The sequence below is a fragment of the Cydia amplana genome, chromosome 15, assembly GCF_948474715.1.
Source record: "Cydia amplana chromosome 15, ilCydAmpl1.1, whole genome shotgun sequence".
Lineage (NCBI taxonomy): Eukaryota > Metazoa > Arthropoda > Insecta > Lepidoptera > Tortricidae > Cydia > Cydia amplana.
Genome location: NC_086083.1, coordinates 16,153,951 through 16,177,104, shown reverse-complemented (window position 1 = coordinate 16,177,104; position 23,154 = coordinate 16,153,951). Strand labels below are relative to the sequence as shown.

The following is a 23,154-nucleotide window of genomic DNA, read 5'->3' as shown; positions in this document are numbered from 1 at the left end:
ATCCACCTGAAAAAGATCCATATTCGAGACTCTCTCTGTGCGAATGTGAGCCGGAGGCAGGTGATTTAAGTTCACGCATGCCCTTTATATAACCACGATTATCTTTACGCGGATCTTTTACGTCTCAAAGTTCCGTTTCCCACTTCTATTTTCGAATTAATCAAAATGGCAAATATATTTTTTGTAATCTCATTCTAAATTCTCGGTTCTCCTTTTTGTTTTAATACGTTTACATCGACATGACGCTGGCTACTATAGTAAAAGCAAAAAAAAAGAGAGCAGATACTACTAGTATAGTCATAGAGAAAAAAATACATAGATTGCTCACTCCATACATCAGTTTTAGTACCAAAAAGACTATTAGCATCTAGAATCGAGTAGCGGAACTATCAGTACTGCTACTTGACAATAGATGTAGCACCGACCGGAAAGTCTTATGCTGTTGAGATAAGACTTTCCAGTCGGTGCTACATCTATTGTCAAGTAGCAGTACTGATAGTTCCGCTACTCGATGCTAGATGTAGACACTGAAATTAATAGTCTAACTGATGTATGAGTGAGCACTCTTGTCTTACTATATTCCTCTATGGTATAGTATAGATGTTGTTATGACTAAGTTGCTAACCGCTCGGTCCGGAATAGAGTAGAAGTAGAGTTAGACCAAGAAAAGTCTGCAGAAATTTTGTTAGCCAACGCAGTGCAAGTGTTATTTAAAACGTCAAACTTCTATGAAATTATGACGTATAAATAACACGTGCACTGCGTGGGCTAGCAAAATCGCTGGCGTCGTTTGGTCTAACACTATAATCAATGTAAGTAACACATATACCTCCTTATTTTAAAATTTTGTAGAAAATCAATATCCTTATTCACATGTGAGGCAAAGTAATCAAATGCATGAGTTTGTTCATTATGTTTGCTAGTAGAATCGACTTTTAAATTATGTTTTTGAATGATAAATAGGTATTTAATAACATTAATTTTGAAGCGATTTGCTTTGATTTTGTTTGAAATTTTACAGTTAGTATTTTCCTTGTGTTGGTGTTTGGTGTGGTGAAAAATGTTGTGTTTCACGTGGTGGCAAAATTTGTTAATCCTTCGTGCCTTGAAACCCTCGCAAAGCCCAAGATTTCATTTTACGAACCACTCGCTACGCTCGAGGTTCAATTTTGGAATCTTTCGCTTGCATATCAATATTAGCATTATTATTATTTTTTTATTCAATTAGGGTCTTAGGTTAGGGTTTTACAATGTGAGTATAAAAGTAAAATATAAAAACACTTACAAAACATTACAAAAAATATATAAACACATTATAAAAAACCTAACCTAGAGTGCGGGGCAGGGCCCAAGCTGCCGGTGGTCAGGGCCGCAGAGTGAGGAACCGACGTACTATACGCGCCGTGTCCAAAATTACCGCCTTCTGCATCTGACCCTTGATCCAACCACCCAGCGAGAGTCTCTCTAGGTGTTGGTCGAGACTCTTCGCTATGAGACCGTTCACTGACACGACTATAGGAACAATGATCGTCGAGTCAACATCCCACATGGCGGTTATCTCGTGAGCCAAGTCTAGGTACTTGCTGGACTTGTCCTTCTCGGCCTTCACGAGATTCTCATCATGGGGGATGGTCACGTCGACGAGCACGGCCCGGCGTTGCGATCGATCTATCAGCACGATGTCAGGCTTATTGGCTACAATAGTCCTGTCAGTGATGATAGATCGATCCCAATAGAGCGTGGCACGACCATTTTCGAGAACTGGTGCAGGTGAGTACTTGTAGTACGGCACTTCGCAGTCCACAAGGCCGTATAGAAGGGCAAGCTGCTGGTGAATAATTTTGGCTACAAGGTTATGTCTGTGCAAGTACTCGCCGTTAGCAAGATGAGAACAACCGGAGATAATATGCCTGAGTGACTCTCCGGGACAGCGGCATGCCCGACAAATGTCGACCGTACCGTCCTTCAGGATATATCTCCGGTAGTTATTCGTCATGATAACTTCGTCCGCAATTGCACAGGCAAAACCCTCGGTTTCTCCGAAGAGGTCCCCGAATCGAATTATTATTATTATTATATTAATCTTAAATACCTTTTTTAAACGAGCAATTCTTGTAATTTCCAATAACTATATAGCCTGTTCGGAAAGAGAAGAGTCGTGGAATGTATTGGGCTCCATACATTCCACGACTCTTCTCTTTCCGCACAAACTCTATCAAAAGCGATTTCCGTATTAAAAAAAAAAACACTTTTATAGAAATACCTCAAATTTTAAGAGTATTCTAAACCATTTTAATTCGATATTCATTTTTAACTTCACGTTCAATTTCCCGTTGGACAAAGACCACTATTTACCAGCTAACATAAGGAAACAACTCAAAATTATCATCTGATTACTTTGCCCCACATGTGGATAAAATACAAGTTTCTCGTCAGTTTTTGTACAATCAAGAGAGCCTATATACTTACCAGCTGGTGTGGTGAAAATAGGCTACATGACTATTTTTTTTTATGGTATCAAGCGATCGGGTTTGTTTTTAGGATCAAATGTCTATATGGGACCCATTGCATTAAAGTAACACAAAAGTCAGAAATTGTAGTCAAAGGCCGACAGTCGCACTTCACTCGCGAAACGCCCTATACAAAACGGCCAGAGGCCGTGACGTCATCGCCCATCTTGTAGTATGGACAAAACAAGAAAATTTCGTTTTTGTCGGTGAAATATTGCGTTTATGTATATAGTTGCTATACAATATTTTTTTGGATGAAATGTATGAATCGAATGGTACCCTTACTTTTATCGTTTTTGGAAGTTAAAAAAAACTTAAATTTTGAAACTTTCAGGTCCTGTAGTTTTGTAATTTTTCAATATTTTATTTTAATATCCGCATTATTGTGATAAATTGCTCGTTTGCTATCTATTTTACTAGATTTTGTTATAAAATTCAACATGTGTCATCATCCCTATTATGTCTAATATTCATTGCAATATTTAGTTGTCCTAGCTCGTCTGTACACAGGAAGTTAACGTTTAATTAAATGATGTGTCGTGAATGGCAATGTCGCTAAAGTAGTATTTATTAAATATTAATGTAGGTTAGTAGGTAATAATTGAAATGAAAAGAATCTATTATTCAATTGATGTGTCGTGAATGGTAATGTCGCTGAAGTAGTATTTAATAAATATTAATGTAGGTTAGGAGGTAGGTAGTAATTGAAATGAAAAGAATCTATTATTCATACTTTTGAATAAATAATTCTAAGGTTAGATTACAAACTATTTTTTTTATTTCTTTACAAATTTATAGTTTTCATATTTTTTCCTGTACTGTATTACGATATTCTTCTTTTCCTTTGCCTTATCCCACATTAGGTGGGGTCCGCTCTCCTTATCCTTAGGCGCCAAGACGATCTGTCTTCAGTTGTCGGGTCGGGTAGTTGGGTTTTTTCTAATAGTTTGGCCATACTCGTCCACCACGTCAGAGGGGGCCGTCCTTTACCTTTTTTGCATTCTGGCAGAGCCAGCGCTTTTTGCACGACATGGTCGTCGTCTCTCCGCATAACATGGCCGTACCACCTTAGGCGGGTTTCCGTAAGTTTTTCGGAGACGGGAGTGACTTTGAAGCTGCCTCGAATAAATTCGTTTCGTATCTTATCTATTCTTGTAACTCCACCTGACCATCTAAGCATTTTCATTTCGGCCACATGTAACTTTTTGACGTGTGTTTCTTTAACGGGCCAGCATTCAGCCCCATATAGCATTGCTGGTCTCACTGCAGTTTTGTATACCTTGCCCTTTGTACGTATGGGCATTCGTGGATCACAAAGGACTCCGGTGAGTGTCCGCCATTTTTGCCATGCGATATTGATTCTGTGGGAAACGTCTACTTCTACATTCGCGTCATTTGTTATAACCGAGCCTAGATATTTAAATTGGTTAACTTTTGGTACTTGTGTTCCATCCGGGTAGTAGAGATTGCATCTGTTTGCCACATTGCTATAGTTGCATTCAAGATGTCCGGTTTTCGATCTATTTACTCGGAGTCCCGCGTTTTCTAAAGTAGTGATCCATTTGGTTAGAGTTGTTAGCAGGTCTTCGGCACATTTGGAAACAAGCGCGATGTCGTCGGCATATAGGGGGTTCCAAGGTAGTTCCTGCTGAATGGGTTTCGTGATATAATCCATGACTATATTAAATAATTGGGGGCTTAACGCTGATCCTTGGTGGACTCCCACTTCGACCGCGAAATCTTTGCTCAATCCGGTAGGACTTTTGACTTTCGTGCGGATGTTGGAGTATGTGTCCTGAACCAAGCGTATGTAGTCCTCGGGTATTAGATGTTCCCTCATTGATTGCCACACAAGTCTTCTCGGTACCCGATCGAACGCCTTTTCCAGGTCTATGAATATAAAGTGCAAGTCCTCCTTATTTACGCGATGTTTTTCCGTCAATATTCTCATGGTCTGTATTGCGTCTGTGGTCGATTTTGATGGGGTGAAGCCAAATTGATTCGGTGTAATTACGCAGATGTCCATAAGGCGTTTGTTTAGTATGCGCTCCCACAGTTTAAGAGTATGTGAGGTTAGTTTTATCCCCCTGTAGTTGCAGCAGTGAGTTATGTCCCCTTTGTTCTTGTAAAATGGGACAAGGTAGCTTTGCCGCCAGGCCTCAGGAATAGATTTATTTTCCAGTATTATGTTAAAAAGTTTAGTGAGCCACTCTATTGCCGATGGTCCCACAGCCTTCCAAAGATCGGCCGGAATTTCATCAGGGCCTAGCGCTTTTCGATTTTTCATTTTATTGACGGCTTGCTTAACTTCTTGTATAGTAACCTCGTGAGTTGGGCCTTGAACTGGTGGTAAGGGATTAAACTCCTGGCTCGGGAACTCCTCATTGAGTAGTTCTTTGTAGTACTCGAACCACCTGCCATTTATATCTTCATGAGAGGTAAGTAGTGTATTGTTCTTACTTTTAATAAACTTATTGGATTTGACGTCTAATGTAGCTCTGTTTCTATTTTTAGCTACCTTAAAGATATCTGCGTCCGTTTTGGCATTCTCAAGATCCCTGTAAAATCCCTCTCGTGCTTCAGCCCTGGTTTGTGCCACACACCTTTTGGCATCCTTCTTTGCCTTCATGTATTTATCTCGGTCGTGGTCCAATCGAGAGCTTTGCCAGATTTTGAAAAGATCCTTTTTGTTTCTAAGGGCTTCTTTTACTCTATCATCCCACCATGAGGGGTCTTTGTTCGTGCTTACGCCTCCTTTCGAAACTCCCAGTGTAGTTCTTGCTTCCTTTGTGCAATGGGCTTGGAATTTGGACCACATCGAGTCAGCATTTTGGTACCGTGTTTCCATGTCTTGTGCCAAGTAGTCGCGCATTTTACTGAGGAGGAGCTTGCCTTTTGGGCCAGTTAGTTCTTTCCATTTTATTTTTGGAGTTCTATCCACTAGTGATGGGTGGGACATCAATTTAAAATGAGTTTGTATGAGTACCTCATTTTCTAAAATGAAGTACTACAATGTCTTACTTCAAATGAGGTGAGGTACTACAATTTTTTTTGCATCGACCGTTCCAACGGCTTCAAAAAACTCCAACGGCAACAAAAAATATTTAATGTATAGACATATTAATGAAGACATATTTAAGATGTATGAAAGCCTGCAGCGCTTACGCTTGTTGTCTTTCGTGTGTCATTTTCGGCGAGGCGACATTGAAGTTGGGCGTGTGTCTGTCTCACTCCCTCTTTGGATAAATATAATTCATTGTTTCATTTTGAAAGGATTTTTGAGGGAATGTCCCAGTCAGTGACGCGTGAGGCGGTGAGCGAAACTTCAACGAATTTCTCGGTGGACCTTTTGTCTTTGCAATAAGGTTTGTAGTTCGGCAGTTAACAAACTCATTTGAGACTCAAATGAGGATTTGAATGTCGGCGAGTACCGAGCGGCTCGCGCGCTCGCGAGTATCGCGACTCTTGCGAGTTGTGAGTACCTACTTGTGCGCATCGCGCGCTCGCGCGCCTCAGCCGCGAGTGGTTTTTTCAAATGAAGTGTTTGAATGATTTGTGTGGTAAGACCTGTTGTGATGCGCGCGAGTAAATGAGTAAAATGAATAGAGGAGTGAAGTAAGACATTTTTGCGGTGTGAAGTACTGCGACGATTTAACAAAATGAGTGGTACAAAAGAGGTGCCTCACGAGTGAGCAACTCAAGACTACTATCCACTAGCATCTTAATGGGCTTTGGCAACTTGAGCACCGCTACTAGAAGCCTATGTTGTGACGTTAATGACTCTCCTGGGATCACCTTACAATCTCTGAAACCGCACTTCAATTTTTTGTCTGCAAGTATGTAATCTATCTGAGATGAATTTCCTCCACTGCTATAGGTAATGAGATGAGTATCTTTCTTTTGAAACGCGGTATTTATTATAACAAAATTGTGCCTTGAAGCAAATCCCAAAATCTTTTCCCCTTCTTTATTTATGGTGCCATATCCATAACCACCGTGAAAACTACTGTAATCTCCCTTCTGAGCGCTCCAACCTAAACGCCCAGCACGTCGCCAGCCTCTGCTTCGAGTATTCCAAAGAAGCCTGCCGACGGGGTTTGTTACGGAGTGTCCTTCTCCGGCCTTGTGGTCCGCGGGAGGTATTTAATTTCCCTCCTGCCCTCCGGTGGGGGGTACCTGCTACAGATACGCCCAACCGGTGAGCATTCCCCTATCCGCCACCCGGGGACGCGGTCTCTAGGGAATGAGGCTACCCCGAGACTGTACTGTATTACGATATTACTTGCCAAATTTCATAGTTCTAACTCGACGGGAAGTATCCTATTAATTTTGATTCCTTAGAGAGTGAGAGAGAAAAAAAGAGTACGCACTTAACAACTTATTGATTTGTATATTCATGAACGACGTAAAATGTACAAATACAATTACTGACAAATGGTCTATCCTGCGGCAGAAGCGCTGGGCGTGCCCCCCGCCATGCCAGCCTCAATGATAATATATCATCCGTCGGGCCTTAAGCCCTTGCTACACGGTCGCCGACAAGCCTTCTAACCGTCTGACCTTGGTCAGTTTTGGTCAAATTTTGTTGGAAACAACTGTCTACACGCTCCGGGACGGACCAAGGCCTCGCGGTCTGAAGGCTTGTCGGCGACCGTGTAGCAAGTGTAGGGTTTTTGGCATTTCACATACCTACTTAATTCGTTTTTAAAGAAGGGTAGTTTTGAAATTGAAGACTATTATGGGTTGGGTTGGGTATAAAAAGAAACTACACTTGGCGGACGGCTCTCTTTTGTTGTTGAGCCGTGCTAGCGAACGGTTGTCATGAGACGAGATTACTGTGAATTGGAACAAGACAAGAAAATAAATGGATAAATATCTTCAAGGGTGTTGTTATTTTACACAAGGGCTTTAGCCAGTGCGGGAGCACCGCCCGTTTTGGAACCTACCGGCAGGCGTGTCTCACTCCGCGATTTCGTCGCTTTGCTACAGGTAGCTAAAAGTACATCCGTTCGGCCCCAATTTTGGGGAAAGCCATAAGCCGCGCGTGGCGCTGTCGCCACCTAGCGGCCATATCTGTGCTGACTGCTGACCGTAACAGACGCGTTTTGTTAGAGAGTGAGTCTTCTGTACTTAGTACTATTATTTATTCTGTGCTACCGGCCTCGCCCGCGATGACGGTAAAAGACCCGACGGTATGACCCTAGTGCCGTGGAAGATGGGACGGCCGCTGGTTTGAATAGAATAGAATAGAATAGAAGAAATTTATTCAGAAAACGCTTAAATTTAGGTATTACATGAGACAACAGAACTAATTTATTATTAAGCGTCACTGAAAAGGTCTCCACTCAGCGTAATGTCAAGATACCATCTAAGGATCTCGACGCTGGTCTTCCGTGGAAACCCTTCCGAGAGAGCGCAACGCAAAAGTTTCAAGTAAATTTAATAAGGGTATAATTATTATTCAATTAAAACCTTAATAAAACCAACTACGGTACCTAAACAGTAATTAATCTGGTTTATCTGGCATACAAGGTGAAATAAAATATAAATTATTTAGCACAGATGGCGCAGGAGTACCTATACCCAATAATGATTATATTTTTTGTAAGATTAAAATGTGTTTTATAATTTACATTTAAATGAACCAATTGATGGCGAGTTCCTTATAGGTGGAGGTATATTGTTCTAGCACTTCGTGGCAGAGTATTTAAAACTGCCACGAAATGCTGCGGTGCAGTGTCTAGGGCAAAGAAGACGTATGGCTCCTAATATGGTATTGTGAAAAAGTTAACTTTTCATAGAGGTAGAGGGGCGTCATGGATTTTATAATGCCAAAGATGGTTTGGGACGCAACCTGTGCCGATACCCTAGCGCTGTTCCATCTCCACGGCACTGCAGTGAAGGCTGGCTCGGCTGCCAATTCGGCCGAGCTTCTCAAGCGGCGCAAGTATGCAACCATAAATAGTGATTAATATTTGAGCCGTTTGGGGTTGAGATGGGGCCTTGGGGGGAAAGCGCCCGCAGGGTTTTCAGCGAATGTAGCCGCAGGTTAGTTGAATTGACGCGTGACCAGGGCTGGATCATATCTAGCTGAGGTATGTGGCTTGTCACTGGAGCGTGTACAAAATATCGTTCATAAACATTTGGGCATGAGGAAGTTATCGGCCCGATGGATACCTGTTAAAAATATATTCTAGTTGTCTATTCTCCACCAGCGACAAGTCAAAGATGACATTTACTGTCACTGATCTGTATCCGGTCTCTTTAAAACATGGCTTCCGCCCACTAGCTGCCCAATTTGTGTCGTCCCTATTTTATTTTATTTTACCTATACAATTTTATTTATACAAGTTTTTAAATCAATTTTTCATTGTCGATTATTAAAATAAAACAACGTGATATTCAGAAGACATCAGTTTTATTTAATCACAAGATCTTCAACACGTGCCAACCACTGCGCCAGAGTCTGTTTAACAGGTTATTATACCCAGATTATTGAAGATTCTTTGTGAAGTGAGATCAAGACTGAAAATCTTACATAAACATTTCAACGATGTCTTCAGAAAACATGTCGAGATTGGCATCAAATTTGGGCGGACACATAACCTCAATAGAGAGATTGACTGGCATCGATACCTACATTCCGTGGAAGTTTGCGGTGAAAATGGTTTTAACATTGGAAGGTCTGTGGAAGTGCGTAGAAGGCACGGACACCGATGCGGATCGCGACGCGAAGGCGCTGGCGCGCATAAGTTTGTCGCTCCAACCGGCCCTGTATCAACACGTGCGTAACTGCACCACATCGAAGGAAGCATGGGACAAACTTGCGGAGTGCTACGAAAATAAAGGATTATACCGAAGGGTTCTCCTACTGCGTAAGCTGCATCGGGTCGAGTACGGCCAATTCGCATCAATGTCGGACTACATCAACAACGTCATGGTCTTAGTACAACAATTAGAAGACATAGACAAAAAGGTGGATGATGAAGAGGTCGCCGAGATTCTATTGTCTGGTCTGCCTCAAGAATATGACGTATTGGTATCCAGCCTCGAGACTGCGTGTCTGACTAATACCTTAAGTTCGGATGTGGTCCGCATGAGACTTTTACAAGAGGAGCACCGTAGGAACACCGAGACAGCGTCGTCTGCTTACACCGCGACAAGCAAGAAGAAGAAAAATGTGACCTGCACCTACTGTAAAAGGCAGGGGCACGTGGTGAAACGCTGCTTCAAAAAGAAAAGGGAACAGAATAGCAGCGAGACAGATGGACATACAATGTTTGCCGCTGCATTCTCTGCCGTCACAACTACAGCATCAGACTTCATAATTGACAGCGGAGCCTCTCAGCACATGGTGAATGATGGAAGCCTTGCTATGGATATTAAAGAAAACGTCTGCAATATCTCCATAGCCAACGGCCAACACATCCGCAGTGAGTCTATCGGTAAGGTTCCTCTCTCTGAATCAGTTACCTTGCAAAATGTTTTAATCATTCCCAGTCTCTCTAACAATTTAATGTCTGTGAGTCAAATGACTCAAAAAGGTTATGTGGTTGTTTTTTCCAAAGATGTATGCAATATTTATAGAAACTGTACAGGCAACCCAGTTTTCTCTAATAATAATAAATATCAAATCGAACAAGGCAGGTCCTTAACTCCAAGCTCCTGCATCCTAGGCAGGAGACAGTGAGTGCCTTCAAGGCTGATTCTTTGCCATTGAGCTTGTGGCATTTTAGGCTCGGACATCTCAATACAGCAAGTATACGCATGCTAGGTGATGGGGATCAGTGTTCTGGTGTTGTTTTACAGGAAAAAGACAATTGCCTGCGCAGTTGCGTCTCTTGCCTGGCGGGCAAGATGCATGAGGCATCTTATCCCGTGGCAAGCTCAAGACGCGCTGCTACTCCACTAGAATTGATCCATTCCGATGTTGCTGGGCCAATGCAAGTCAGCACATGGGGCGGAGCCCGCTTCTTGTTAACATTCACCGACGACTGTACGAGGAAGACTTTTGGCTACCTCATGAAGTCGAAAAATGAGGTGAGTTCACACTTTATTAACTTTAAGAATATGGTTGAGAAGCAAACAGGGTTGCAAATAAAAGTTCTTCGCACTGATAATGGAACTGAATATTGCAACAATGAACTTACAAGTTTCCTAAAGAAGGAAGGTATAGTACACCAAACTTCTGTGCCTTATAGCCCAAGCCAAAATGGTGTATCTGAACGCGTAAATAGAACTCTTTTTGAAAAAGCACGAGCTATGTTGCAGGAATCCGGTCTATCCAATCGCTACTGGGGAGAAAGTGTAAAGACGGCAATATACCTGAAAAACAGAAGCCCTACCAGTGCATAGGCGAACAAGGTTCCTGAATGTGAATGGACTGGATCTCCTATAGATCTTAGTCATCTTCGCGTATTTGGCTGCGTTGCATATTCTCTTGTTCCTAAACAGAAACGGCGTAAGCTTGATGCTAAGGCCAAGCCCTACGTTTTTGTAGGCTATGGAGAAACTTGTAAGGGGTATAGACTAAGTGATCCATCTGATCCTAGAGTAGTCATTTATTCAAGGAATGTTTCCTTTATTGGAAATGAGTTCTATGGAAAGAACAAACAAAATAGTGAATTAGGGCAAGCCAATAAAGAGCATTTTATTTTTTATGATAATACAATTTTAAATTCAAATGATCATAATATACATAATGATGAAATTTCAAATAAATTGATCAACTGTGATATTAGCGATAAGTCTGATAATGTCTCTGAAAATGTTTCTAATGCTAGCTCTTCTGATGTTTCAGATCAGGAGATAACACCACCAGCGTGGTCACCACTGACTGATCAGTACTGTACTGGCGAAGACAGTGCTTCCGACAATGGTGAGGGACACACTTCTCTGCCTGAGCCGGAAGTTGGGTGTCAAGGAGGAGGGTCGACTGCATCATCAGATGATGACGCGTCATGCCCTCAACGCCCTGTACGTAGTACCAGAGGCAAATTACCACAGAAAATGGATGACTACGACTTATCAGGTATGCTAGCAGAGGCTAATTCGCCGGACGATCCTGTTTCCTACGAAGAGGCTATGTCCTCACCTGACAAAGAAGAATGGAGCAAAGCAATAAACTGTGAGTATGAAGCTCTTCTCAAAAATGGTGTGTGGGAATTAGTTGATCGGCCTAAGAAAGCTAACGTCATAAAATGCAAATGGGTTTTCAAACGAAAATATGATGCTGCGGGTAAATTTAATAAATATAAAGCGAGACTAGTTGCCCGTGGTTTTACACAGAAGCAGGGAATAGATTACACAGATACCTTTTCACCTGTAGTTAGGCACTCAACATTAAGAATTCTTTTCTCTCTAGCTACAGAACTAGATTTGCAATGTAATCATATTGACGTTACAACAGCTTTTTTAAATGGCGAACTAGAGGAGACTATTTTTATGGAACAGCCGCAAGGCTTTAATTGTACAAATAATAATGATAAAATATGTAAATTAAAGAAAAGCATTTATGGGCTGAAACAAGCTAGTCGTGTATGGAATGCTAAAATTCATAATGTGTTGTGTACTAATGGATATAAACAGAGCAAATGTGAGCCCTGTATTTATGTAAAAAGAACTCAAAGTGAATATGTAATACTTGCTTTATATGTTGATGATTTTTATGTTTTCCATAATAACTGTATAAATAGTGTATTGGAGCTTTTGGAAAAACATTTTGAAATTAGACATTTAGGTCAGCTTAAAAACTGTTTAGGCATAAATGTTACTAGACGAAATGGTTCTTTAATTTTAGATCAATCAGACTATATTAAACGTTTATTGACTAAGTTTAATATGACAGAGTGTAAGCCGGTATCTACTCCCATGGCTATTAATTCTAAGCTTGATAAGTCGGACAAATGTTTAGATGAAAATATATATAAGTATAGGCAATTACTAGGTTCATTGATGTACTTATCAGTTTGTACCCGTCCTGACATATCATATGCTTGTAGTCAGCTTGGTCAATATAACACTTGCTTTGGTATGGATCATTGGCGTGCTGCTAAGCGTATATTAAGATATCTTGCAGGTACAGTAAATTATGGACTTTATTTTTGTAAAGGGGATAATTTAAATATATGTGCCTACACAGATGCAGACTGGGCCAACGATTTGTATGATCGCAAGTCATACACTGGTTTTGTTGTTAAAATTGGTGGCAACGTTGTTAATTGGGAAGCCAGGAAGCAGCGTTGCATTGCTTTATCGAGTACGGAATCGGAATACTTGGCAATTGGTGATGTATGCAAAGATATATGCTTTGTTCGAAATTTCATGACTGAAATTGTTGACAAACCTATAGATGCAACAGTATACAATGATAACCAAAGTGCACAGAAATTGTTACTTGTAAAGGAATATTCACACAAAAGAACAAAACACATAGACTTGCGCTACCATTTCGTAAAAGATCTAATTCAACAAGGTTTAATTAATGTAAAATACCTACCAACAGAGAAGATGGTAGCAGATGTGCTAACAAAACCCTTGAGTACTGTAAAGCATAAAAGTTGTATATCTGAATTGAGTATTAAAAATGTATAACAAGTGATCTTACAGGGTTATCTATCCATCTTATTTCTTGTTATTGTATGTAAATGATAGGAGACATGCATGGTGAATTCATAATATAGAAATGTTTAAATTGTGATATTAATATGTATGTGTACTCTTGTCGAAGGTAGAGAATAAGGAGGAGTGTTAAAAATATATTCTAGTTGTCTATTCTCCACCAGCGACAAGTCAAAGATGACATTTACTGTCACTGATCTGTATCCGGTCTCTTTAAAACATGGCTTCCGCCCACTAGCTGCCCAATTTGTGTCGTCCCTATTTTATTTTATTTTACCTATACAATTTTATTTATACAAGTTTTTAAATCAATTTTTCATTGTCGATTATTAAAATAAAACAACGTGATATTCAGAAGACATCAGTTTTATTTAATCACAAGATCTTCAACACGTGCCAACCACTGCGCCAGAGTCTGTTTAACAATACCGTGTTTGCAAACTGAAGAAAACAAGCAGAATCGTGTGGCTACTTCCAAAGAGTGTTTGGCACTATTAAAGCGCAATCCGAAGGACTTCTTTATGCGTTACGTTACCGTGGACGAAACGTGGATCCACCACTATACTCCCGAAACGAAACGACAGTCAAAGCAGTGGATTGTCCCGGCGAAAGTGCTCCAAAAAAGCAAAAACGGTTCCGTCAGCCGGGAAGATGATGGCGACCGTTTATTGGGATTCGCAAGGAATTATCCACATAGACTATTTAACGAAGGGAAGAACGATCACGGGGCAATATTACTCTGATTTTTTGTCTCGATTTGATGTAGAATTAAAAAAAACCGGCCCCGTTTATCCCGCAAAAAGTGCTGTTTCACGAGCATAATGCTCCGACTCATTCATCTCGCATCGTCAAGGCCAAACTGGATCAATTGGGTTACAAAATACTACCGCACGCTCCTTAATCCCAGGATTTGGCTCCTTGCGATTTCTTTCTGTTCCCAAATATGAAATCTTAGCTCGGAGGCAAACGCTTCATGTCGAATGAAGAGTTCATAGAGGCCAAGAGGCCACGGATGAGTATTTTGCAGAGTTTCCGAAGACATATTTTTTGGAGGGTTTAAAGAAGTTGGAGACGCGTTGGGAAAAGTGCATAAATTTGAAAGGGGACTACGTTGAAAAAAAATAAAAAATAAAAATAATAAAAAAAATTCATGGGTAGGCTCACCTAGAGTCACGACGTTTCACATGACAATGCTGAATTGTTGAGTGGAAGAGCGTAGCGTCGTCGATCGCTCTTCGTGACACTCTTCGAGACTCCTTGCATTACACAACGTTGTTAAATTCGAGAAAACTATTAAATACCTAAATATAATATATTTCAGTGACAAAGTTTTAAGCGGTACCATTTTTACTTCCTCTTTTTTAATTAGATTAAAATTAGCAGAAATAGTTTCCATTTTAAGGCGAGAGTTTTTTTTGTTGTGTATTTGAACTCTTTATATTGGCTGTGTGGCATTTCACATTTTAGGTCATTACGTTATACGACATTGTTGAATTGGAGAGCGACGCGTTACACGATGTTGTTGAACTGGAGAGCGATGATAGTGTAGACCGCGACGATGTTGAGGCACGAGGGAATCAGTGTCATGTTGACGTCAATACCACCAAAAGCTTTTACACTTATTGGTCGCGTTGTAACTATTTTCAAAAGCTGTTTTACTATCTTTAGCTTATTTTCATCTGAAAAGATTGAAACGTTTGTTTTGTGAATTTTATAATGTACGTTAAGAGACGAAACTACAACTGTTAATCTACCTGTATGTTCATTCGCTTGTTCTAATACGAAAAGCAGTTTTAAGCAACGCGTCAGGGCGCTGACGCTGTTTTGTACACTCTGCGCTGCCTGTACGGTTGCATATATTATCCACATGGAAATGCACATCCCACCGTAAAACAGCAACATTCCAATATTGAGGTAGCCCTTGAAAGAAAAAAGGGCTATTAGAAAATATTAAACATATTTTTATTTTAAAATAATTTAGTGGTAGAGACCTACTTTGAGCCCATAAACTACTACACTGTAATAGCATGTATTAATATAGCGCATTGCGATGATACAAAACGATGAAGCCAACTGAAACAATAAAATCACATTAAAACTAAACAATATTCTTAAAATATCAAAATTAACAGTAAAACTGTAGATATACCTGTATGCCAATTATTTCATTTAAGAAGACAGTGCATTTTTTGACATTTATGTAATTTTGGCGCCATTTCTCTATACTTATTGTTTGTGTTACGTCGCCATCTTCACAATGATATAAATTTCTTCCAACAACAGATCTCGTTATGCATTGCAGTTGTTCAGATATAGTATGGAATGTAAAGCATATAAAATTGTATTCAACATGTAAACGAAGCACACTTAGTGCTCTGCCAAAAAGGACAACCTTTTGTTCCCCTGTGCGGACTACAATGTGTACATCGTAAATTTCAGAAATTATTATCGTCACAATATAAAGAAATATATATCCGCAGATGCGCTTGAGGCCAAATTTAAAATGTGAAGCCATGCGTTTGAAATATATCTTGTCATGTAAAAAATCAACAAGTATATCGTTGAAATTTAAGCAATTTATAAATTTCATACACGCTTTTGAATAATAACAGGACATCAAAATAGATACAATAGAATTTAACTGAAAGAAGAAAGTCAAAAGTACGTTATTAAAATTATTGTATTCAATAGTATAAATAACGTATAAACACAAAGATAATTCAATAGAAATTATGGTGATTGCAATTGTTTTTCTTAGCTTGCTACACGTGCTTATATTTTTGTAGAGCCCAAAAATGTTTTCTGTTAAAATAAATATGTCAATTGGCTTTAGTCCGATATTCATTTCTAATAATGTATACTCTTAGGCCACTCGCAGGTAGTTTATGTTTGTTAATATCGCTTGAGGTATTACATGATTCCAAAAATAATAATATTATAAGTGCCACTTTAATCAAATTAAGTGACTACATATGACGTAGGTATTTTTAATCAATTAACACAAGCTAAGGAATGGAAATTGGTGGAACTCGCTTTATCATTGTAGGTATTCTTTAAGTAAAATAGATAGTGCTGGCACTGCATCGTCGAAAATACTTGATTCCGTAATGAACGAAACTATTAGGTACCTAGGTATTTGGTAAATTAAAAAACTAACTTTCCCGCACACGAGTGGAAAAGTAGCACTTTCTATGCCATTGTTGGCTTACATAAAGTACCACTTTCTGAGCATAATATGCATTTTAAAAGACAACAGAAGCCACTACCACACCAGAACCTAGCCAAGTGACAATCGACCACACTACTTACTAGAACCTAGCCAAGTGACAAATGTGACAATCGTTGATATAAAACGCCAATCGCAAGTGAAATAATGTACGGAAAACAGAAAAAAATAAAGCATGAAGTTTCAAAATTTTAACTTATGCTCCCAAGTCGAAGGCTTAAACATAGTTGGAATCGGGTCCTTACGACACTGCTTGCTGAATGACGTTTACAGGCTATGTCCATTCAAAATAGACGTCATTTAAATTGCGGGAGTCTAAACAGATTTGTTCAAAAAAATGAAAGCGCAGTATAAGGAGTGCGGCGTCAACGCCACAGGAGTAATCTTAAGCCACAGCATAACACTTTCGCCTTCTACAGAGAAGGCGAAAGTGTTATGCTGTGGCATAGAGAAAAAAATACATAGATTGCTCACTCCATACATCAGTTTTAGTACCAAAAAGACTATTAGCATCTAGTATCGAGCAGCGGAACTATCAGTACTGCTACTTGACAATAGATGTAGCACCGACCGGAAAGTCTTATGCTGTTGAGATAAGACTTTCCGGTCGGTGCTACATCTATTGTCAAGTAGCAGTACTGATAGTTCCGCTACTCGATGCTAGATGTAGACACTGAAATTAATAGTCTAACTGATGTATGGAGTGAGCACTCTTGTCTTACTATATTTCTCTATGGCTGTGGGCACGCGCCTGACACCAGGGGGCGTACCGCGAAAACCGAAATTCGCAAATTTTACTCCAATGAAGGTGTAATTAGAGTGACAGAGAAAGATGCCCGCAATTTGCGAACTTCGATTTTCGCGGTTATAGCCCAGGTCCATCCCTTACTTGAAGTCACGGTGGCTTTCGGGTGAAGAGGGCAGAATTGGTTGGAAGAAGAAAAACTTGTCTCGCTAGATTTATTTTGGATCTATCGACTGGATCTATAGAGAATGATTGGTTGTTTCTAAAAAAATTGCGACGACAGTGCGCATCGATATTTCAAAAAGATATGGCATTCCAAATGACGGGCCAAGGAGACGTCAAACCTCTGGTCAAAAGATGTATGTACATATTATGAAAGGCAAAACAGGAGGGTGGGACGGAGGAACTGGCATTAAAAGGCCCACAAACCCAGTGCTGCACTTAACTTAACAATAATCAAGCATGGTTAATACGAAGGGTCGATACATCATATTAGCTTAGACAAGTTTTTTGTCTATTATTTCACAGCGGCGCAAATGATGGTACATATTCAAAAAGTACTGCCTTTGCCTCCGCGTACACAAAGTGAGTCACTAGTAGAGGCGTAGTTAAAAAATAGATAGGCCCTTTAAACCAGTGTTTTTCAATCTTTTTCATGACGCGACCCCCTTTGTATGAACAAAATATTTCGCTTATGTATTGCGTTACAGCTGGTAGCGTACCAGCTTCGCGACCCCCTGGGGGGTCGCGACCACAGTTTGGAACACACTGCTTTAAACTAAGGTCCGACCGAGATCTCGGTCTCGGTCTCGGTCTCGGCAGTCTCGGCCGAAATTCGGGCCGAGATCTCGGTCTCGGTTCTCGGCCAAATAAGGCCGAGATTCTCGGCCACGGCCGAGACTGTGAAACCGTTCCGATTTGCGAATTTAAACTTTCGCGCGCGGGTGGCGAGCTTGTCGTACGATCTCATTGGCTGCCTGGTGGGTTTCTGCGACACTTCGTGTCAGTTCACTTGATTTCTATTGGTGTTTAATTTAACATCTAAACCAATTAAGTAGGTGAATTGGCGGAGGATTATCAAGTAACCACTGTTGTGTTTGTTTATGTTTTGGTGTACTACTAAAAGAATAACATTAAATGAGATACATAAAGGCACATTAGGCACAGTGCTTAAAAAATTAAGAGTTATTTGCTAACATTGTTGTGTGTTGTGTTGTGTACGAGTGAACTTTAAACCGTAGGTAAGTACGTAAACTAAACATTATTTTGTGTTTTAGGTTATTACGATAGATTTTGCGACGACTTTTAAAGCTTTTTATTTAACGATAGGTGGGTTGGGTACTAATATTAAATGAATGAAAGTAAATGACTTATTTGAACTTTATGCCTACTAGTTAAAAATCATATTCAAATGGCAGTAGCGATATTAGTAATAGTAGTAATAGTGGAGACTATTTGGAACTTAATTTAAATATGAAAACTAAATACTGTTTTCGTGGGTTCGTGTTCGTTCAACAAAGTTCGTGTTGCTTTGGATCTAGAAATTGTTGTTATTTTATTTGATATGAATTGTTAAAAAGGCAAGAACATCAGAAAATTACTTAGTTGACTTACTTTTTACTTCGTTGATTTGATTTGATTTCCTTTTGTTTAATGTTTGATATTTAACATGAAAATTTTATTTTTCAAAAGATACCTACTACCTTGTTACAGGTACATTTTGCATTTGCAATGCCTAAAGTAATAAACCCTATTTGGGAGTATTTTGAAAAAAAAAATTCACAACCATCTAAGGCAGAATGCAAGCTCTGCAGGAAAACAGTGTCTCTGGGAAGTTTGCAACCTAAGCTTCAAACTATTAAAGGGTTAAAACTACATTTATCGAAATATCATTTGACAGAAAACGAACATTTTTTAATACAAATAGATGACCTGAAAAACCAAGCAGCTGAAAAGCAAAATAATTTAAAATCAGCGGGCCCTGTACTTCTTGAAACAGACAAGAAGACTCAACCTACGATGCAGCAATTGCTGGCGAATCCGCCAAAAGCCCAATGGCCCCATGACCATGACATAACAAAACGCATAGATAAGGCTATCATGGATTATATATTAGTTGACATGCAGCCTTATAACACTGTGTCAGGAAAAGGATTTAAGCGCTTAAATTTTGCGGACCCTGCAGGACCAAAAAAATATAAATTGAAATCTGAAAAATTTTTTCGCACCCAACTAATGCCGGAAACTTTTGAAAAAGTTAAAACTAAAGTAGTCAATTTGCTATGTGAGGCCGAGTGGATAAGTTTTACTACAGACATTTGGTCAAATCCTACTAAAACTTGTTCACTTCTGAGTTTTACGGCCCATTTTGTGCACAATGAACAACGACCAAAAGTAATCTTGGGTGCATCAGTTTTAGAAAATGACCACACGGGCGACTATATCTCCGAGAAACTGAAAGAAGTAGTCGAAGATTATAATATAGGCTCTAAAATCCACCTTGCTCTTCGCGATAATGCTGGGAACATGGCCCGTGCTACAAGGGTTGCGGAGTACGATTCGTTGGGCTGTGTGTCTCATACACTACAACTGGTGATTCATGACGCAATTTTATCGGTGCCAAACATAATAACAATACTAAAAAAGTGTCGTAAAGTAGTCGGACACTTTCATAGAAGTGAGCAGGCACGGAGGTATTTAAATACTTTCCAAAAAACTTTAAATTTACCAGAACACACCCTATTCCAAGACGTGGAAACACGTTGGAACAGCACGTACTTAATGTTGTCACGGTTGATTGAGCAAAAAAATGCGATTAATCTATACCGTGTCGAAAGGGGCTCAATCAATGAAATTAATAACGAAGAATGGACGACGATGCAAGATGCTGTCAGTGTATTGGAATGTTTTTATGAGGCCACATTAGACATGTCGTCAGATGCATCATGTGTCTCCTTGGTGATACCTTTAGTAGCCATGTTAAGTGGAAAACTTGCGTCAACTAGCGGGCAAAGTCAGTTTGTAGCGTCGGCAGATACTGCAATGTCAGCAGATATAGAAAACAATGAAAGTGATGCTCTTCAAAATTGTGCTGCTGCTGAGATGAAAAGCAAGTTGTTGTGCTCACTCAATCATCGCTTTTCATTCATACGAACATCGAGCCCCTTAATTTGTGCAACATTGTTGGATCCCCGATTCAAAACAAAATATTTGACCGAAAACGAGGTAAACGGAGCCAAGACTAAAATTTTTGAAGTTTTACAATTAGGTACACCGGCAGGACTTGGAGAGCGTCAGGGTGGAGCGTCAACTTCAGTTAGATCCGTCAATGAGACAAGTTTGTGGGCAGCTCACGACTCCATCGAGTCTGATGACGACCCAATGACGGACAACTCACTTGAATCGTCACTTGACAATTATCTGAGAGAGCCAAGGCTGCATAGGAATGCAAATATCTACGAATACTGGCATTCATCGCCTTACCAACTCCTGCGCCCTGCAGCAAAAAAATTTTTGTCTGCTCCACCAACAAGTGTGGCTAGCGAACAGCTTTTTAGCAGGGCTGGTCAATTGTACGACGAGCGGCGTCACAATTTAACTGGCCACAACGCTGAAAAGTTATTGTTTTTGTGCTATAATATAGAACTATTTAATTTTGATTATTAATGTCTTTTCGTCGTCTTTTATCAGACCCACTTGCACCAACCAGAGTTAAAAAAATAAATGGTAAACCTCGCATTTACTTTTCAGTTTCGTACATGGCGTGATGAATCCTAAGTTAGCTGTTTAATTTTTTAACCCTGGTTAGCGCAAGTGGGCCCGAGAAGAGTTTTGTATGTTTTTAGTCAGTATTTATGAAAATACAGTTTTTTTTTGCAAAATACGTATTTTTTCTTTCTTTTCTCAAATTCTCGGTCTCGGTCTCGGCCGAGAATTTCATTTTGTCTCGGTCTCGGTCTCGGTCTCGGCCGAGACAAAAAAAGTGTTCTCGGTCGGACCTTACTTTAAACCATAGATCGCCCATACATACTGTAGAGTCCTTTAGTGATGGAGCATCACTAATACAGATCTGTCACTTTGACAGCTAGATATAGATAGCCAGAGAAAATGGAAACAGCGTAAGATTGTTAGTTAAATCTGAATAAATGTAGAAATCAGTAAATAAAGACAATTACGGGTTTGGACAACAAGTGTTTTTAATTGAGAATCTGTACACATACCATAAACCCGTACCTACATCTTTATGTATAAGGCGGTGTTGACGATGGATTTAAAAACGGCATGTCAAATGCTGTCGGAGAAGCATGACGCGAATACAATCGTCTATTGGTTGAATGAGTGGAGAAGGGCCGGGGCACCTGTGTGCCAAAAGAAGTAGTTGACAATTCGGCGGCCCCAAAGAGTGCTGTAACAAAAGTATTTGCGGGCACTGACATCAAAACATATTAAGACCAATGTTTTAATTATTTAAAAAGCCCGGGGGGCTCTTTCCCGCAATGCTACGTTCGCCTTGATGTCGCGCATAACATAAGCGCGGCATGCAGGTTTTCCATCTGGGGGCTCTTGTAAACGCCGTAGAGCTCTAAGGATGTCACGAAATCCTAGAAAGCGTTTTGGTGGTGGCGCTATCCCCGGCACTAAAGGATAGCTTCCAAAACGCTCTTCCCATGGAAGAAAAGTTATCCTTTCTAGGAAGAGTATGGGCTGACAAAACCAAGATACGTTTAAAATATTATTACGTGAAGTGCTTGGGGTCTCTCGTGAACGCCGAAGAGCTCCAACAATATCATGACATTTTAGAAAGCGTTTTCCTGGTGGCGCTATCCCCGGCAGAAAAGGATAGCTTACAAAACGCTCTTCCCATGGAAAGTCAGTTATCATTTTAGGAATAGCTGGGGATAATACCAACACCCTAATTGACAAAGACGAAACAGAGGATAGCGATTGGCCACTAGATCTGGCAAACAATGATGGGGAGGGGTCTGCCTTGGACAGTTGATAGAAGATGACCCAGAAGGCAGACCCCCTAATCTTGTCCGCCGGCAGCGGAAGAGTTAATGTGCACGGCCTCAGAATTTGTTGTCGACGGATCTAAAACAAGGCAAGTTACCGGCATGTCAAAAACTGTCGGAGAAGCATGACGCGAATACAATCGTCTATTGGTTGAATGAGTGGAGAAGGACCCGCCCGTGTGCCAAAAGAACCGCCGTGTGACAAACCCAAGAAACGTCTTAAATATTTTTCTTCAAGTGCTTGGGGGGTCTCGTGAACGCCGAAGAGCTCCAACAAATACATGAAATCTTAGAAAGCGTTTTGGTGGTGGCGCTATCCCCGGCAGAAAAGGAAAGCTACCAAAATGCTCCTCCCATGGAAGAAGAGCTATCCTTTTTAGGAAGAGTAATAGCTGGGGATAATGCCATCACCCCAATTGACGACGAAGAAATAGAGGATAGCGATTCGCCACTAGATCCGGCAAACTATCATGGGGAGGGCTCTGCCTTGGACAGTTGGGTAAAAACCCTGAAACAAAACGCAAAACAAGGCAAGTTGCCGGCATGTCAAAAACTGTCAGAGAAGCGTGACGCGAATACAATCGTCTATTGGTCGAATGAGTGGAGAAGGGCCGGGGCACCTGTGTGCCAAAAGAAGTAGTTGACAATTCGGCGGCCCCAAAGAATGCTGTAACAAAAGTATTTGCGGGCACTGACATCGAAACATATGAAGACTAATGTTTTAATTAAGTATTTAAAAAGCCCGGGGGCTCTTTGCCGCAATGTTATATTCGCCTAGATGTCGCGCATTTCATAAGCTCGGCATTCAGGTGGCCCATCGGGGCTGACAAAACCAAGAAACGTCTTAAATATTCTACTTCAAGTGCTTGGGGGGTGTCTCGTGAACGCCGAAGAGCTCCAACAAATACATGAAATCTTAGAAAGCGTTTTGGTGGTGGCGCTATGCCCGGCAGAAAAGGATAGCTACCAAAATGCTCCTCCCATGGAAGGAAAGCTATCCTTTTTAGGAAGAGTAATAGCTGGGGATAATGCCATCACCCC

The 23,154-nt window shown here is 40.4% G+C and overlaps 4 protein-coding genes and 1 long non-coding RNA gene across 5 annotated transcripts in view; 2 read left to right on the top strand and 3 right to left on the bottom strand.

The window, feature by feature from the left end:
- LOC134654661 (zinc finger BED domain-containing protein 4-like) overlaps window positions 1–23,154 on the bottom strand; it is a 1,082,235-nt gene that overhangs the window by 451,337 nt on the left and 607,744 nt on the right. The window lies entirely within an intron of this gene.
- The window catches only part of LOC134654688 (uncharacterized), a 403,600-nt gene that overhangs the window by 218,108 nt on the left and 162,338 nt on the right, over window positions 1–23,154 (bottom strand). The gene's annotated exons all lie outside the window — the stretch shown is intronic.
- The window catches only part of LOC134654659 (uncharacterized), a 191,823-nt gene that overhangs the window by 124,290 nt on the left and 44,379 nt on the right, over window positions 1–23,154 (top strand). The gene's annotated exons all lie outside the window — the stretch shown is intronic.
- On the bottom strand, window positions 14,539–16,092 carry LOC134654897 (uncharacterized). The gene is made up of 4 exons (XM_063510357.1): window positions 15,280–16,092; window positions 15,126–15,203; window positions 14,885–15,050; window positions 14,539–14,809 (listed from the first exon to the last, which is right to left on the bottom strand). The coding sequence occupies exons 1-4, from the start codon at window positions 15,973–15,975 to the stop codon at window positions 14,640–14,642; spliced, it is 1,110 nt and encodes a 369-aa protein (XP_063366427.1). The 5' UTR covers window positions 15,976–16,092; the 3' UTR covers window positions 14,539–14,639.
- Window positions 17,878–21,100, top strand: LOC134654662 (zinc finger BED domain-containing protein 4-like). Its single transcript, XM_063510135.1, has one exon. The coding sequence runs from the start codon at window positions 18,833–18,835 to the stop codon at window positions 20,765–20,767; it is 1,935 nt and encodes a 644-aa protein (XP_063366205.1). The 5' UTR covers window positions 17,878–18,832; the 3' UTR covers window positions 20,768–21,100.

Excerpts from the sequence above, each read along its gene's own strand:
- LOC134654897 (XM_063510357.1), bottom strand. The coding sequence starts at position 15,975 with ATGAATATCGGACTAAAGCCAATTGACATATTTATTTTAACAGAAAAC. Across the intron at positions 15,051-15,125 it reads TAGTAGTTTATGGGCTCAAA|GGCTACCTCAATATTGGAAT; the intron begins GTAGGTCTCTAC and ends TTTTCTTTCAAG. Across the intron at positions 14,810-14,884 it reads ACAAGCGAATGAACATACAG|ATGAAAATAAGCTAAAGATA; the intron begins GTAGATTAACAG and ends CAATCTTTTCAG.
- LOC134654662 (XM_063510135.1), top strand. The coding sequence starts at position 18,833 with ATGCCTAAAGTAATAAACCCTATTTGGGAGTATTTTGAAAAAAAAAAT.